At 47.0% G+C, this 17532-nt stretch overlaps 1 protein-coding gene across 2 annotated transcripts in view; it reads right to left on the reverse strand.

The window, feature by feature from the left end:
- LRRC75A (leucine rich repeat containing 75A) overlaps positions 1-17532 on the reverse strand; it is a 64654-nt gene that overhangs the window by 19443 nt on the left and 27679 nt on the right. For both annotated transcript variants that reach the window (XM_008490703.2, XM_030462572.1), the window contains exon 3: positions 4780-4892. In XM_008490703.2, the coding sequence (XP_008488925.1) occupies positions 4780-4892 (113 nt within the window). The remainder of the gene's footprint in view (positions 1-4779; positions 4893-17532) is intronic.

The raw sequence follows: 17532 nt of genomic DNA on the forward strand, positions 1-17532 counted from the left end.
TTTCTACATAACAAAGAGGAGAGAGTGCTGCAGCACACACCTGGCTGTAGATTGCTGCATCTCAGCAGGGTGTCCTCCAAGGGTCCTGATTTCCCAGGGATAAGCTGGCTCCCAACAACCTGGCTGGTGCTGGTGGAAATGAGGCAGCTGCCATATGGGGCCCAGGGTGCAGTCACCAGTGCTTGTCAGCATCTCTTTCTTTTTTGGGAAGCAGCCTAGCCTGGCTCAACCTGCCCACCCCACTCACTCAGCCCCATCTGTTGGGATACCAGGGTGGAGCAAAAAATTCTGTCCAGTGAACTCAGTGCACTCACAGAGCCAGCCCCAAAAGGTTGCTCTGGTTCAGCTATCTTGGAAAAATGGACTTTCCACAAAGAAGCCCCTGACCAAGCTGTTTTGAAGCCATAGAGACCATAAGAGAGCAAAAATACACAAAGAACTGTGCTTCCCTTTGTGTGCCAAAGGGAATAAATCTGTCAGGAACCCAGAGGCAGCATCATGTGGAGGAGCACTGAGAACAGAACAACTGACAGGTCAAATCATGGGTTGTTTCAGTCCCAGGTATAGAAGAGATAAGAAAGTCATACCTTGAGTAACCTTAAAAAGTCCAAAGACTCACAGATTGGCAGCTGCAGGAAACACTCCATGGCTATGGAGGAGACACAGGTGAGAAGGAAAGAGGTGATGAAAAGTGTACTTCTGGGATATGTGTTGTAAAATCCCCCACATCCAAATATTTCTCCCATCTCCTTATTGTCACCTGAACTGCCAAAGGTTTCTCTTTCCCTCCCTTTTTTTTCGAACCACATGAGATGCCCTGAACCACAGCAGACCTGCTCCTTGCCTGTGCTGTGTGAGGCTGAGAAACACACCAAACAGCTGATACAGCACTGCTGGAGCACAGCCCCTCCCATACTCTGCAGCAACCCAACAGTTTCCAAACATTTGTGCCAAAGAACAGAAAATACACTGGGTTTACCAAGGCTGGTTGAGTGCTGCATATACCAGAGCAAACTGAAGGCATCTTCCCCTGTACTCAGCGCTGGTTAGGCCACACCTCGAGTACTGTGTCCAGTTCTGGGCCCCTCAGTTTAAGAAGGATGTAGAGGTCCTGGAACAGGTCCAAAGGAGGGCAACCAGGCTGGTGAAGGGACTCGAGCACAGGCCCTATGAGGAGAGGCTGAGAGAGCTGGGGCTGTTCAGCCTGAAGAAGAGGAGGCTCAGGGGAGACCTCATTGCTGTCTACAACTACCTGAAAGGAGGCTGTAGCGAGGTGGGAACTGGACTCTTTTCACAGATGACCTTCAACAAGACAAGAGGACACAGTCTTAAGTTGTGCCAGGGGAGGTTTAGGTTAGATATTAGAAAGAATTTCTTCACGGAGAGGGTGATTAGGCTATGGAATGGACTGCCCGGTGAGGTGGTAGATTCTCCGTCCCTGGAGACATTTAAAAAAAGACTGGATGTGGCACTCAGTGCCATGGTCTAGCAACTGCTCCGGTGGGTCAAGGGTTGGACTAGATGATCTCTGAGGTCCCTTCCAACCCGGCTAATTCTGTGATTCTATGATTCTATGATCTCCCACAGGAGCTGCTGTAGGTGATGCTGTGTCCCAAAGGCTTAGCTGCCTTCTGACTTCTGTGTTACTCCAGGTCTTCCCATCACATTAAGCCATAGTTCCCTTACAGGAGGATTACTCACTGCCCATGGTTAACCCTCACCATCCCCAGCCAGCAGTGCTCAGGCAGGGACAGCCCTGGGTGTCCCATGGCTCTGTGGGACCTGCTGCCCAAGGACTCCCTCGCACTCAGACAACAAGGAACCCAATGACAAGGGACAACCAGACATCAGACATCTTGCAAGGTGGTGGCCAATTAATATTTCCAGAGGAAATATCTGGTGTGCCTCGGCCAGGCTGAGATTTGAATGCTGAACTACAGAAATTTGCAGAGATTAATTTCTCATTTCCAAACCCTCTTGGTACAGGTCCTCACAAAAGTAGGGTAGGAGAAGCTTGGAGGTGGTCTCTGTTGTGCTCTCTGGGCAATTAACAGAAATAACAGAGTAAATAACCACAACATTTCTACCACTGCAGGATACAGCCAGGGAAAAGCTCTGCTCTGCCTTAGCAGCCCCTTATTAACAACTGCCATGCACAGGCAGGCAGCAGCTGGTATTTAGAGCCTGCCCTGGGAAAGGAATTGCTTTCTGCCTGCATCCAGACCACAATCATCTCAGAGGCAAACAGAGCTCTGTGTCCCCAGCCAAGGCACGGCTGGCCAGAGGTGGCTGGGAGCTCTGCAATTACATGACAGGGTGAGGATCAGGACAAACACCAGCAGGATCCTGCCCTGGTGGATCCAATCCCATCCTCTCGAGTAATGCATTTTTTTGATCCACCACCAAATCACAGCAGGTGTTCTGCTCCTGACATGGATGTCAGGACGAGAAGTCATAGACTTGGTGATCACACAGGTGTCACCAGACTGCAGACCTCAGACACTGTGATGGCAAAGGTCAGATCCACCGTAGCTAGAAGCACCTCTGTCCCTCACCCATGTCCTCCTGTGGGATGCAGGACCCTCCCTGTAACCCAGGGCCAAGATGAAGCCTGATGGCTTCAGTTCCCAACCCCATGCAGCCTGAAGAACCACCAAGAACCAGGGTTTTGTTTTTCTCTATCCCAAACACATGCATGAAATCACAGGCCACGTAGGGAGATGGAGGAAGATTTGGATGAGTGATTTCCAACAAACCCTCAAGTCACAGCAACATCCCAGGCTGATTTTTGTAGCATTTACTAGAATGCATATACTGGAAAGGACTTTGCTGCTCTTTCCCTTTGGATCTCCAGGACAGCCACATTACACAGGACAAAATAAAGCCCCACTGACACAGACAGATGAGATCACCCACTCCCGGGTCCTCAAGTTCTCCAGTCCACAAATCCTCAGCTCTTCTGCAGCAGCTCCCAGCACGCCTGCTGTGCATGCACACACACATGGGATTTTAGTGAAGAGAAGAGCATAATTCTTGCTCCAGCCTTCTCCCACCAACAGCAGATTTGGGTTGGATGCTCTGAAGTGACCGTTTGTTGCAGGAGCTACAACTTCCATTGCTCGCCCACGAGCTCCCAGCTGTAGCAGAGGATTTGCATCCATAAAATTCCCTCTCTTTCTGTTTTCATAAGGAAGGGAACATTATTGACATGCACTTGGGCTTCCCCCTCATGAAAACTCTCATTTTTTTCTTTTTTGGGTGGTTTTTTTTTTTTCTTCACAAGGGCTTTGTACAGAAGTGCAGGCAAATATGAAAAATCAGCATCCAGCATTCCTCCAGGACAGAATTATTTTGTGCCCCTAATGAAATTAGGAGTGGGATGTTAAAAGATCACTCCCCTACCAACAAAATAAGGCTGCTTAGCCTCCACAAGTTCATCACTAAACCACAATACAATTCTCTTGTGTTTGAACAGGTCTGTGTACAAACAAGTGCAATGGAGAATACCCAACCTGCAGGTAATCACAGGTTAAAAGCTGCCACAGCCTGATGAAACCTCCTGGCTTCCCAAAAACTGTCCCAAACTATTGGTTTGCACATTCAGGTGGGTATTTCCCAGGTGATTTCTAATGGCTTCACATCAGAGGGTCTTGAGAGAGCAAAGAGGGGAGCTCAGGCTGTCTCCCAGATGTAAAGCAGAACCCCAAAGTGTTCTTCCTCTAGGAAATGCTATCACTCCTGTGCACAGCAGAGACATGGGCAGCAAACACAGGGAACACACTGGCCACAACTCTCCAGGGATGGGAAAAACTCAGCAAGGCCACGTTGGCCATTTCCCCTGGGAAACACCTCCTCCGCCCCCATGAAGCCTGCAAGCCCGTGCTGCAAAGCAATTACAGACACGTGGAGCTTTTGTCACCAGTTTTGCCTTTGTGCTGCTGAAGGCAAGTGCTTGGCAGCAGGAGGAGCAGGGAGATTCCAGGATCTAATTCAACACTTGCTAGTTAAACACTGGATTGTAATCGTGTCCTGAGGCAGAGCCAGAGACATACAAATTACTTTAGCAGGCTGGTTTCATCCTCCTGCTCTTGGCTACCCCACCAGGCAAAAAGCTGATTTCCATTCTAGATGTTTAATATAAATACATGTGATTCAGAGGGAGGCATGGAGACAGCAAGGGAGAGACAGACAGATTGATAAAATGCAAAAAAAAATAAGGTCATTTGGCACAAGTCTGGGTGCTCTGGTGCCAGGCAGCACAGCAGAGCAGGGCAGCCAACACAGAGAGCATCTCCCTTGATTTGGCTCTTTGTGTGCACACACCAAATGTAATGACTGGGGTGAAATGGAAAGGGAAAACCCCAGCTGGAAGATGGAAGGTCCAGATTTTCCAGCCAATTCCCACTCCCCAAGCACTACTGTGCTGCTCTCCTCTGCGACCAGGATACAAAAATGGAAAAGGAGGAAAACACCTCTGGGTGAGAGCATAAAACAACCTGATAACACAAACATTCATGGCAGGAACACTGGAGATTGAAGACAACTCAGGATTTGGGAAGTTGTGGCAAGCTGAGAAGGTTTTGACCTCCTGACTCCCTTGCATCCCAGGTTAATGGATTTAAGCATTTTCCTTCCTCATGGTAGATTTGTTTCTCCTGTTACTCCAGGTGTAAAAAGGGCAGCTCCCACCAGCCCCCCAAAACACACATCACACCCAAAAACATTGTGGAAGGACGCAAGGAGCAGGGAGGGGACAGTGGCTTTCCAAAGCTCACTCACCAGGACTGTGGCTTCCTCTTCATGATGCCCTGGCGTCTCCACTGTGAGTGGGGGCTGAGGTGGTAGGTGAGCTGCCTGCAAAGCTTCTCCATGGCCCCAAGGGAGTCCCCCTCCTGCAAAGACAAGGGAGGTATGATGGATGAGGTATCCGCAGCATTACCACTGCACCTGCAGGATGCTCCCACCCCAGAGTGGCTCCCTGCTAGGAGTCATAAGGGACCCCACTCAAAATCATGACGGGAAAGCCAAGAGCAGAGTCTCCTCCCTGCAAAGGGCCCCTTTCCCCATCGTTCCTCCTCTGTCTCTGCCTGCCTCCAGCCCTCTGGAGAAGCAGAAGGCTGCTGACTGCCAGGAGGAGCCCGCAGATTCATGAGATTTTAATCCCTTAACAGATTTCAGCTGGGAGAGGGATTTGTGGCACGCACCCCATCTACAATCCGCAACGGGATCTCATTTATCTGAGAATCGGGGGGAGAGTGGCAGGAGCTGAGCCCCATCTCCCCCCTAAGCAGATGAGGGCCCCCAGGCACATGCTGGGGACCACCAGCTCCCAACCCTGGCTCCAGCCCTGAGAGAAGAGCTCTGGATGAAGAGAAGGAGCAACAGCCGTTGACATGGGAATCAGTTAAACACCAAGGATAAACAAGTGACAAGTCGAGGCTACGTGCCAGGTTCACCACTCTTGTGTTCTGCTAAACCTGCCTTGGTTCCTCCAGAAGGTCCCATTTTATGTTGACTAATGGTCTCACATGACCATCTCAGTCCTATCAGCACCCCAGCTCAGGTCCCCTCAGTGAGGTATTACCCACCATCTGCACACCACAATCCACCACATACAACCTATCCTTGGATGGGTTCCTCACTGCTCTGCTAGGGGAGGGAGGGAGGTGGCACCATGGGAAAGCCAATATGGGATGAACAGGAGTGTGTTTTCACTGAGGACAGAAAATCCCACACTGTCACAAACCAAATTTATGCTCCAAAAGAAGCAGCCAGAGAGCTCAGAGGAGGATGAATAGCATGTGGGAAAGCCTTGTGATAAAGACGTTATTGGAAATTAATTTGTTTTCATTAAGAAATGAATCACCTGCTCCTTGCCCAGCAGTAGGATAGGATCCCTGGTGGGGTGCAGAGCCCTTGGGGGGTTCCACTGGGGGCAAACATTGTGTAAAATAGGCCAACATTAATGATTAAAGGGCCCTGGTAAAGAATTCCCACTGCAGCACAGCAGGGGATTGACCCAAATTAGAACAATTAGCCTTTGTCTTGGGTTAGAGGAAGCGACAGATTTCAGCTGTGTTACTACATGGTCCCATGTTTCTGTCACTCACAATCCATCCCTGGATCTGCACGGCAAGTCTGAACAGGCAAGAAATCCCATATTGGCCCTCTCAAACCATGATTTTCACTGAATTAAAAATTAAATTAACTTTTTTTGCCCACCCTTTTCTCTTTCTTTTAAAAAAAACTTTTCAAGCTTGCAACATCCTTCTGTGAATGCTGCAGGGTTTGCAGCTGCTGCTTTGGTGCACCAAAAGCTTCATCCATGCACAAACCATGGCAGCCCCAGAGAAAGTGCACTCAGCTGTTCCTTGCACATGAAATATTTGGTGTGGAGACCCCTCAGCCAAGATGTTTGCTTTCTATACAGTTCAGTGGACACTGAACCTTAAAACATGACCTATGTCAGACCTAGGTAATATAGAATGACCAATTTCCTTCCAGATCCTCCTCCTCATTTTATTTGTCTCAGGTGGTTAGGTAGGACAACAGGTAATAGTTTAGACTATTAAGCAAAAATAGCTGAGAGGAAAAAACAAAACAGAACCAACTCTGTACTCAACAATAGAGAGTTGTTACACAGTAAAACACAGACATAAAATATTGAGCCCTAGGACAGATCATCCTCAATGGCTTTTGACAGGCATCAAATCAGTTATTACACATTAGCATGAAGCAAAGGAGAGCAAAACCCCTGTAACCAATGCTAATGTAGGGACAGACTTTGGGGGTTGGGAAGGATAACAAGGAAATGATGGATGTTATCTCAGCACTGTGAAAGAGCCCCATGTGCAAAGCTTCTCCATGCCAGGAGATCCTCAACACACGTCAAAGATGATGGGTAACAGGCACCTCCAAGTCAAGAGAAGCCATGGATACCCAGGTCAACCCAGCAGTCAGGAAAAAATTCTGCCCACCCAAAACCTGGAGCTGTTCCTGCAGCTCTACAAAGAGCTTTCCCTGGCTGCCGGCACCAGAGCAGCATCCTGCTCCTCAGCTCTGTGGCCCCAGGGTTTTGTAGAAACCGAATTTACAACGCTTCCCTTTTGATGTAGTCATGTGGAACTGAAGTCATCTAATGGCTTTCTGGTTTTCTTTTTTTTCTTCCTTTCTTCCTTTTTTTTACCCCTCCCCCCATTGCTTTCAAAAGCATAGGGCTAAATCACAGCCTACTGCTGCCTGTAGACATCTGTGCTGCAGCCAGCCCCAGCCCCAGCAAGCCACTGCCAGACTTTCCTTTTGAAGCCCTAATGGGGTTTTCTCCAGCAAATTGTCCTCCTCCTGTGAGACCAGGAGCTGAGGAGGTAAGAAAGGCTCTAAATCCACTGCTCTTCTCTTATCAAAGTCCACACCATGCCCACACCCAGTCAGCAGTAAGCACTCAGGTTGGTGTGGGACAATCTCAGGTTGGTGTTGGCTCAGTGTTTGCTCCTACCTACAAACCCATCCAGGTGTGAAGGGGAGGATCCACACCAGCAACAAACCCTTCCTGCTGCATGGCTGGTTGGCCACTGAGCTCCTTGGGCAAGACATGAAAATCCCATCATGATGTAGGGATGAGCTCTCCAGGGAGGTGTCCTTAAAACAGCACTGTAAGAATACTGCAACTCCTTCTCCAACATTTCAGACTCCCCTGAGAAGAGGCCTCAGCAGATGAGGAATGAGCAATGAGGTGGGTGATGCCCAAAGACATGCAGGTCTGGTGTAGTGGATGTAGGTGATACATTTTGTCCACACAGAGGAAAACAAAATCCAAATAAAGTGACAGTATGGCTTTCAATGGACCCATTTGACTTCATAATGCCCCCATGCAAAAATTCTTTTGAAAATAAATCAAGGGCATTTTAATTCAAATTAGAGAAATGGAACAAATCTAATAAAGGACATTTTAATATGAATTAGGTTGTTCCCAGAAGAGTTCACTGCAACTGAGCTAAGCCACTTGCTTTCTCCTGAGTTTCCCCAGGTACACAGCCATGGGGCAAACAGTGCTCAAGCCTCCCCCTGCTTGAGGTTGAGGCCAAGCACTCAGTGGCAGCAGAAGACACCCCAATGGCTTCTAAGGAATGTGCCCCAGAATTAATTCACATCATGAAATGGCCAAGAAGAGGCCAGCTGGTCCTGGAAGAGAATTAAGGTCTTTCGTAAGAGAAGCAGCATTTAGCTTCTTATAGGAAAATGTATTTTTTTGGCATGGGAAATTCAGATTTGGGTTTAATGACCCTACTCTCAGTATGGCTCTAGCAGCAAACTCACTGCAGAGTCCTTCCCAAGCTCTGCCTACATCCCTCTCCAGCCATCCACGTAACAGCAGGAGGCTTGAAAAGGCAACAAAACCAAACTCCTCATTTTCCACCACAGAAAGGCACTTGGTGGTAGAGCTGTGTCCATTTGGGTCACAGGCATGGGAACAGCTAGTGTGCTGTCAAATTACCAACTAGAGCCAGCTCCCTTTCTTGGAGGCTCTCTGCCAGAAAAGGAGCATCTCCACCCTGGACAAATCTTTCATTTCTTTTCTGTGATGCTGTATTTTACAATGACCACTCTAGGTCCACAAGAACTCAACAATGCTTACAGATACTCAAAGCCTACCATCACATAAGATATTATATCTGATTTTAAATCACCTAGCACAGGGATATTTTTGTATAAAACTATCTCAAATATTACAAAGTGGTTTGTGGGAAATTCTACTGAGAGTACATTAAATGATACCCAGAAACAGAAATGCATAGAGACAGAAGTTGCAGAGAAACAACACAAACCAACCAAACAGCTCCAGATGTTGTTTGGATAGGTAGGGTTGTTCATACTGGAAACCCTACTGCCTGCCTTCTGCTTTGCTAGGAATATGGGCTTTGCCATCCGAAATTCCCTTCACTGAAGGTCGGGGGTATGATCAACTGCAAGCCCTGGGCTGAGAACATGCAGCTTAAGCAGCACTTCTGGTCTTCACCACTTTATTGGAGAAACCTAACACACTGTCAGGAGCAGTGGCTGAAGGTGTCCCTTAGCAGATGGCAGGTAGTTCTTGCCAGGGCTGACAGCATCAGCTCTGGCAGCAAGTGGAGCAAAATTAATGTTTTGTGGAGTACTGGCTAACAGCAATGTAAAACCCAGTGAGGGAGAAAGTCAATGACTCGTGCAAAACGTAAGTGGCCTCAACCTGGGGATTTCTGGGCAGGAGGTGCCCACTGGGATAATCAGGCTCTTGGCTGATCCTTTGCTCCTCACCATGCTCATTGCAGTCTGTCTTCAGAAGGCCCCATTAACACCTTGGTCCAAAAGGAGCAACTGGCTTTGAGCAAATTACCCAAATACACAGCCAAAAAGCATGGCACATGCATTAATCTCATGCTTGAAAAAACCCCAAACCCTCTGCTTCCAGACAAATCTACCAATGGTGCAAATCTCCTCAGGTCAGCCCAAACCACAAAGGCACAAGATCACCACATCTCACCATCACATGCTGGTTGCAGAGATAGGAGTGGACATTAACCTCCTTCAAATGGCCAGCAAGGTCTTGCTCCTGTTCAACTCTTACAAAAAAAACAGCCAGACCAGCTCTGGACTGTCCTGACACCACAAAGCCATTGCCAAACTTGGGAAACCCATGGCTGAGGACATCTACCCCAGGCACCCCAACACAGTACAAGTGCTCACCTAGGGACACCATGGAGTACTAAGGACCCCAGTAATTAAAACCTGCCATGAATTAGCCCAAATTAGGAGGGGGCAGAGCTGCAGCAGAAGCAGCACATCGAAAGAGGAAATTTATAGAAACAAACAGAAGAAATAGAAACCAATTTTGCAACTCAGATACTGCTGTAAGAAGTGCTCATCATCCGCTCTGACGGAAGGCCAAAGTGCAACGTGTCAGACTCTGTGTTGACACACCAAAATGAAAAGCAGTGTACAACAGGGCTTATCAAGAGAGCCAGAAGTACAAGATTAATGACACTGCAGCAACTCAGGAAGTTATTCAAAACAATCTTGGAGTAATATTACAGTTAGACTTCAGAGAAGCAATTAAAGGAGGCAATAAAATTCAAGGTGATAGATGGCCCTGAGGGGAGCATGTAAATAAAGAGAAATTGCAAAAAAGAATATAAAAAAATTTTGTGAGAGCTACTGGAGAGTACCCAGCTCAGCTTCTGCAGCAGAGGAGAGATGAGCAGCAGTCAAAATGATGTTGGGATCAGCAGCTGACCTGTGTGCTGCTTTGCACCCATTAGTGGCACTGCCCTGTGCTGTGATGCCTGATGCCTCAGGCTGAGATGTGCACAGCAAAACTGTGACACTGGAGGAGGCTTCTGAGCATCACCACTCCAACCCGTGCTCCTGATATAAACAAAATCCTCAGCCAAATAAATTGGACCCACTTCAGCACTATAAACAAAGTGACTAATAGAAGACCATTTAGATGCCAGGGTTCATTGCTGGAAGGTCATAAACCACACTTTTAATGACAAATGCATCTGTATCCTTCTGATGGACACAGGGAGTTACCATAAAACAAAGCATGCAGCTAAAAATCCAGAAGTGCCATTCATTACCCTGGAAATATCTCAGCAAACAACTGACTCAGGAGTTAATCACTGTCGCTGGTGTAGCATAGCAAAGACAGAAAAAGACCCAAGATGCTGTGCTGGCTTGGTCTGCAAAAGGAAGAGTGGTGGGAGGTGCCAACCTCCAACATCCACTGAAATCACTATTCAGTAAATGGTGGCACTCACCATTCTCCTACAGGCACAGACAGGGATGATTGATTTTGGAGCCCTGTGGGATGCAGAGCCTCTGGGCAGCTCCTCCCCATCACTCACTGCCACTGTCCCAATGTGAGCTGCAGGTAAAACTCCCCTGTGATGCAAACAGCATCATTCATCACCTGCAGACCTGTTGTCTCTACTCACCCACATGGCCCAAGGCTTCAGCAAGCTCTGCATCTCCAGGAGAGCTCCTTTATTTGCTTTCCAGTGTCTCAGTCCCTGCTTGGGGACGATGAACACAGGATGGAGATGGATTCTGGAGACTGATGGGTGCATGAGGCTTTGCATGGTGTCCCTGATACCTCCCACCATGCTGCCTTGAGCAAACAGGGCTCTTCAGCCAGACCCTGCCCTTGCTGCTCTCCTGATCATTTATCTCCCAGATGCAGGAGAACACAGAGATTTTCCCAGCCCAACAAGTCTCCTATGGAGCCTGTGCTCAGCTGCACTGCACTGGATCCCACGGGAAGCAATCCCCAGCCCAGCCTGTTAATGTTGTTGGACTGGAGCAGGAGTGTCCCCAGGATACCACTGCAAATATTTATGTCACTCCGTGGGGGCTCTCAGCCCCTTGCCACAACCCTTTGGGAGCCTTGTGATGTCCACTAGAGCCTGGGAAGGGGCAGTGACCCCCTCACATCAGTCCCCATTGCCCCCCACGGCAGGCAGGCATAGAAAGATGAATCCCAGGGCAAGGGCACAACCCTGAAAGCAACACTCGCCTTCAGCTCATTAACCACCGTGGGACCCTCATAGGCACTAGAGAACTGGGAATTTTCTTTCTTTTTTTTTTTTAAGAAAAGGAAAAAGGGTAAGATCACAGCTAATAGCAGCCTTGCTCCAGCCAAGCTCACCCAGCAACAGCTCCAGGATGCAGTGAGCCTGGAGAAAAGGGAGGGTCACTTGGGCAAGTGCTCCAAGCGGATGTAAAACTATGACCGCAGACAGCAGAGCTGTCCTGGGGATTTCCTGGAAAGCTGGATAGAAAGGAGAAAAGCAAAAGGGACAGAGAAATTGGGAGGATTAGCACATTACCTAATGACTGCAAGACTCTTTAAGATGGGAAAGGGTAGGATAAAGCTCTTACCCAAACGCCCAAATATCCCAAACTGTGAGATGATCGCTTCTGAACTTTGACCAGAAATCACAGCCCCTGACATCTATGAAGAGCAATCACGGAAAATCCTGCTGGTACCTTCCCTCTCTTCAAGACCTTCTTTTCATTTCTTTACTAATTTTTTGCCTAACAGAACCAGCCCAGCTGCAGCCCCTCAGCCACCACCAGTGGTCTATCACTACAGAAGAAACACATTCTGTTTAAGAACCTCAAACTCTCCCTATGCATTTCTGCAAATCCACCTTGCTAACAGACCACTGGCTAGCTCAGCACTCACACACCTCTGAGTTAGGCATCCAAGTGCCCAAAGTCTCCCCTTCCGCTGTACCACAGAAGAAGTCCCCACCACATACTCTTCAGCACTGGAGATCAATAAATAATTGTCCTGCCAGGAGGCAGAGAATCAATACAGTTCCTTCCTTTGTGGTAAATTACGCTCTGATTAAAAGCTAAATGAGCTGAACTGAAACGTCAATTAACATCAGAAAACATCAATAAAATATGTTGCTACTGTTTAACGAGTACCTGTTTCTTCATCCATCATTTCCCTCAGGGACAGTTACTTGGCATTACTGGAGAGGTTGCAGGTAGAGAGTGTGGCAGGACAGATTGACACAGATGCTCAGCTTGGGATGGGAGCACCCTTATTTCTGTGCAGTAACACACACCTTGGCTGCCAGAATCTTAGAAAAGATTCCAAGTCAATCAGGGCAATGACACCCTCACCCACAGGCTCTGCTTTACCCCCAGGGGCAGCTCAGCCAGGCTGTCTGCATCCACGTGGCACTGGCAGCATTTAGGTACAGGCAAACTCCTCAGCCAGGAGCAAGATGGATGTGACACCAAGCCTGAGCAGTGGTATAAAGCCATGCACACCAGCAGGACTCATTAGGCCTGGAAGATCTTGTTTAAACTGTTAAGCAGTATATTGTATTGTTCACAATATAATCCACAAGCCTGCCAGCTCTTGTGAAAGAAGCTCAGTAAATTCTTTCTTCAGTTCTTCATCCTTCTTCAATTACAATTTTTCCAGTCTATGTTTCCCACCTTGTGATCTTCTGGGAGCACAGGTAAAAGTGTTCTTGACCCAAATTGGTTTTGTGGTGTGGATCACAGGTGACAGACTCTTCAGTGTGCTGCTTCAGGGACATTTTTTGGCCCCAGATGCTGCTACAAGACAAATATTAGACCCTCCTCCAAGAGACTTCATTGACACTAGAAATGAGCCTTGCTTATCACAACCAACAGCAGAATACAGCTGCTGTTTCTTAGGACACTTTCTTGCCCACAATGAAGAAGAGGGCACCACGAAGCAAGGTGAGAGGAGCATCTTCTCTGTCCAGCCACAGAGCATCAAAGGGAGAATCAAGAAGCAGCAGGGTTTCTATGACATCTTCAATGTGGTGTTTTTTTTTCTCTACAGGAGAAGAAATTGGGAAGAGGAATAAAGAGGTAGGGAAGAAACAACTGGCCAACTGCTACAAATTGGTAGATCCTTCCAAAATACAACTGTAGCCCATCTATTTTTTGGCATGAAAATACTTGTGCTGACCTGCCCCCTTCTCCCTTCTCTTCTGCTTTGGATTTAGCTTTGAAGTTTACTTTGGGGGCTTGGGCAACTGCTGCCTTTTGAGAAAAACCTTTTCCTGCTACTGGTTCTTTTCTTTAACCTTCTCCAACCTGCATGATGATGCTCATCCCTGACAACTGGTGTCACCCAAGATGCCCCCACTGCTCATCAAGAGAGGGGACCCTGTGCACTCAGTGCTTCCCACATTGCTTGTGTGGCACCTGACATTTTGGGGACACTGCAAAATCCATTTCCAATCTGACAAAATCCACCCTGTGGCATTTAGGAGGGTTTGCAGATGGTAACACAGTGGTTAGGAAAGGTCGTCTTATTATTATGGGAACTCAGTGAGGGGCCTGGCAATTCTGCCAGATGCCATTGAGATTTTGGGTTTAGGCATCCCGAAAGAGAGAAAAGTTTGATCAAAGTCACATTGTATTTCTTTTTCTTTAAAAAAAACCTCAGTCAGCTCATCCAATAACCATTTGTGTTTATGCAGCCTCTTTCATCCCAAACTGTACTGCAGCATTTCAGCTCTCAAATCACAGATTCTCTATTCATTGACCCCCACATGGTATCAGTTAGGGGAGCTGGGAATATGAGAAAGACTTCTTTGTCTCTCTGCACAGCAGGAAGAGTAGCACATGCTGCCATGCCTTAGCCCAGTACCAGAAAAAACTCAATACTTTTTAATATAAGGGATTTTTTTATGTCACTGATAAGAGGGTGCCCCAAGCTGCTCCCCCATGCCTGCCTCTTCTGCAACAAACAGCCACAGCTCTCACCACAAGCTGAGCTTCTTTCTGAGACATAACTGGTATAAAAGTCTGGAAATAGATACTTAATTCTCATAAATAGGCCACAATTGTCATAAATTAGCCCAGGCACCCAAGGGAGATGGATAGCCAGAAAGGGGGTTATTCCATTCTACAACTATGATACTGGTGCTGTGGAGGAAATACAGATTTAGCATATTTTACAAAGTGCTATTGCTTGAAATATAGTAAATCTATCTGACATTTCAATTGATTTATTTAATTTTAAAGAACAGGAACACTCTCCCTGGTTCCTACACTATGAAGCATGCTTAAATAAAGGGTTGCATCCTGCCACTGCTGATGTTTGCTTTTAAAAAGGAGGCACCAGCAGCAGAGTGTGATGGGTCAGGCTGTCATGAATTACTCAGTATCACCATGTGCAAAGGGGCCGAGTGCCAGGGAGCAAATTCATCAAGCAGGGAGGGATAAGGACAGCAGAGGCTTCTTCACAACACACTGGGTTGGGACAAGGAGGGTAAGGCAAGGCTCATCTCCTCTCCTTCTGCAGTCCCATTTCACACAGGAAACCAATGATTTACCAGGAATGCTTCCATCACAGCCCATCCAGACCTCACCGTTACTCCCTTTTAGCCTTAATATTTATAAAAACCTGAAAAGTGCAATTTTCCCCTGTTTCCAAGGCACTCTGCTCAGCTTTAGCTCACACACAGGGGCTTTAGAGAACATTTGTGCAGAGAAAAGATGAGAAGAGGACATGACACATTAAGTTAGGAAAGAACCAAAGTTGTCACTAGCTGGGGCTGAGATTCACAGCCAGACATTTTGAAGTATTTCAGATGCCTTAACTATCTAAGAGTGAGCTTTACAATTGGAGCAGAACCAGAAAAAAAGGAACCAAAACACAAAAGGATCTATTAATACAGAAACAATAAAGAACATAATTAACTTAGCTGAATCCCAACCATCCCTTTTGCTTTTTTATCAGGTATTTCAGAGTTTAAAGGGGTTTTATTCATAAATCATCTTCCTTTTGTGATGTTCCAGCAAAGAACAAATGATACTTAGTGCTCACATAGCACTTTGCATCTGTTATCTGAGAGCTTTGCAAGATGAGTGAGGTGCATTTTCCTTACACATCTAATAGCAAAAGGAAAAGGCAAGAAGCTTGTTGTGGCTGACACTCACCTGACAGACTGTGCCTGAATGTCCCTCAATGTGTCATCACTTTTTACCTGTCATTTCAGCTCTTACTGCTATAAAAATGAGTGTGATGGCAAAAACTTGGAATAATTTGAATTCAAGATCATATAATAATATGAGTGGGGGAGGAGATGGTTTATGTGCTTCATTTGGGAATACAGGCACTGAGCTGGTGGTCATGGTATCCTGATTATATTCATCCTGTATAAACTGAGTTTATTAATACAGTTCTAGCTACATGTTGGGATAGTAAGTAAAAGCAAAAATTCTCATTTTAACTTCAACTGATGTAGCTCCATCAAAAATAATACATTTCTAAAATGGAGGGCATACAAACTCAACATCATCTGCAAGTTAAAACCTTAAACCACAAGACTGAAGAAGGGTTTGAAATAGATTATTTCATCTAGGTCACAATAACCACTTTTGCTTTCTATGATTTCTTATATTCATGGGTGACAATTCATGTAATCAAGCCCATACTACAAACCTGATCAATTTAGAGCTCACGGAGGAAAAGACATCTGAACCAGGGAAATGGCTAAGCATATATTTCTCAAATGAGACAGAAGGAAGCAAGAAAATAGATCTTTACTCTGCCCAAAGCTACAGGGGCAAAATCCATTTTGCTTCCAGTCCCAGCATGTTGCCTCTCCAGCTACATCAATTGCCTAGAAGAGTTTTTAAATGTCCTTCCTAACACACTGCTGCCACCATACATCTTGAAACATTATGTATTTCACTGAGGAGGCTGAGGACCACATTACCCATTATATACAGCTTCCACACAGAGATAGTTGCCCATTTCTAGCCCCAACGTGGAGACAAGACTGCATCTTTCACCTGTCTTCTTACTGGAGTCTAAGAGGTGCAGACACTGACAGAAGAAGGGACAGGCAAAGCTGGGCTTTGGGACAAGGTTTTGCCAGCCCTTCCCTGGCCACTGACCAGAAGAAAAGCTTCTTTCCCAAGAAAACAGCAGGATGGGGATCTGCAAAGACAAAATCTCCCTTTGGATTTACTTTGGGCAGCCTTTAGGTGCTGGTGGAGCTTCCACAGCACCACCCCAGGATGGTAAGAGCTGGTGCTCCCAAGGTCCCAAGGGAAAGACACAGCCTTTGCATAAGGCTTCACTTTCCGCTCTCCCCCAGCTCTGCTCAGTGCTAATCCCATATTCAACAAGTCCTCAAACCAGAGGAAAGCCTGACTCACTCCCTATCACAGTCATCAGTCATCCATACATGTGGCTCTGATCTGTGGAAAAAGAAACTGGTTTAATTTTCCAGTAGTTTATGGCCAGATATTCCTGCTGGCAAACAGAGCTCTGAATTTTTTACCAGGGGCCCTTTGCTCCTTACACGTTTGTGTTTGCAGTTTTTTGCCTGGAACAACCTCCACTGGAAACCTGAGAGGCTGCAGGAGAGAAAAAGGGCATCAGAGCAGCTCCATCCCACACCAAGTGGCTTTGCCAAAGCGTTTTGACCCGTTTCGCCACTCATGGGGACAGACAGACAGACCTCACCCTAAGGGCCAACAGCACCAGCGGCCTCATCACCCTGGCACCACATTTTGGAAAGGGGAAGCCACAGTTTGTGCCTGGAACTGAGCCACGTCCCAAGGAACCTGCCTGGAACCTCTCTATGGGGCTGGCGGGGTGGAGAGAGGCAGGAAAATAAAAGCACTGGCCCAAGGTCATGGCCATGGGGAAGCAAACACTTGTTCAAATGTGTTTGATCTTATGCAAACACCCCCTTGAACTGATGCTCAAGAACTTGCTGCGCAATCTGAGAGATTCCTAGAAAGCAAAACTGCCTCTTCTATAGCACAAGAAACCTCAAAGTTCTACAACAGCTGCACAAGGTGGTAAATCCCATGTGCAACATCAACAGCCACCACTCACCACAATGTTCATGTGCAACAGCAGCTTTCATCCCACCTGAAAGCTTCCTAACCAGACAGCAATCCAGCAAGCCCCAGCTAGAGCTGGGTGGTAGCTCTTGCTGCCTGTCACCTTTGTAAACTCCTGCTTTCCTCTCC

Source organism: Calypte anna, chromosome 19 (genome assembly GCF_003957555.1).
Source record: "Calypte anna isolate BGI_N300 chromosome 19, bCalAnn1_v1.p, whole genome shotgun sequence".
NCBI classification, from domain to species: Eukaryota; Metazoa; Chordata; class Aves; order Apodiformes; family Trochilidae; genus Calypte; species Calypte anna.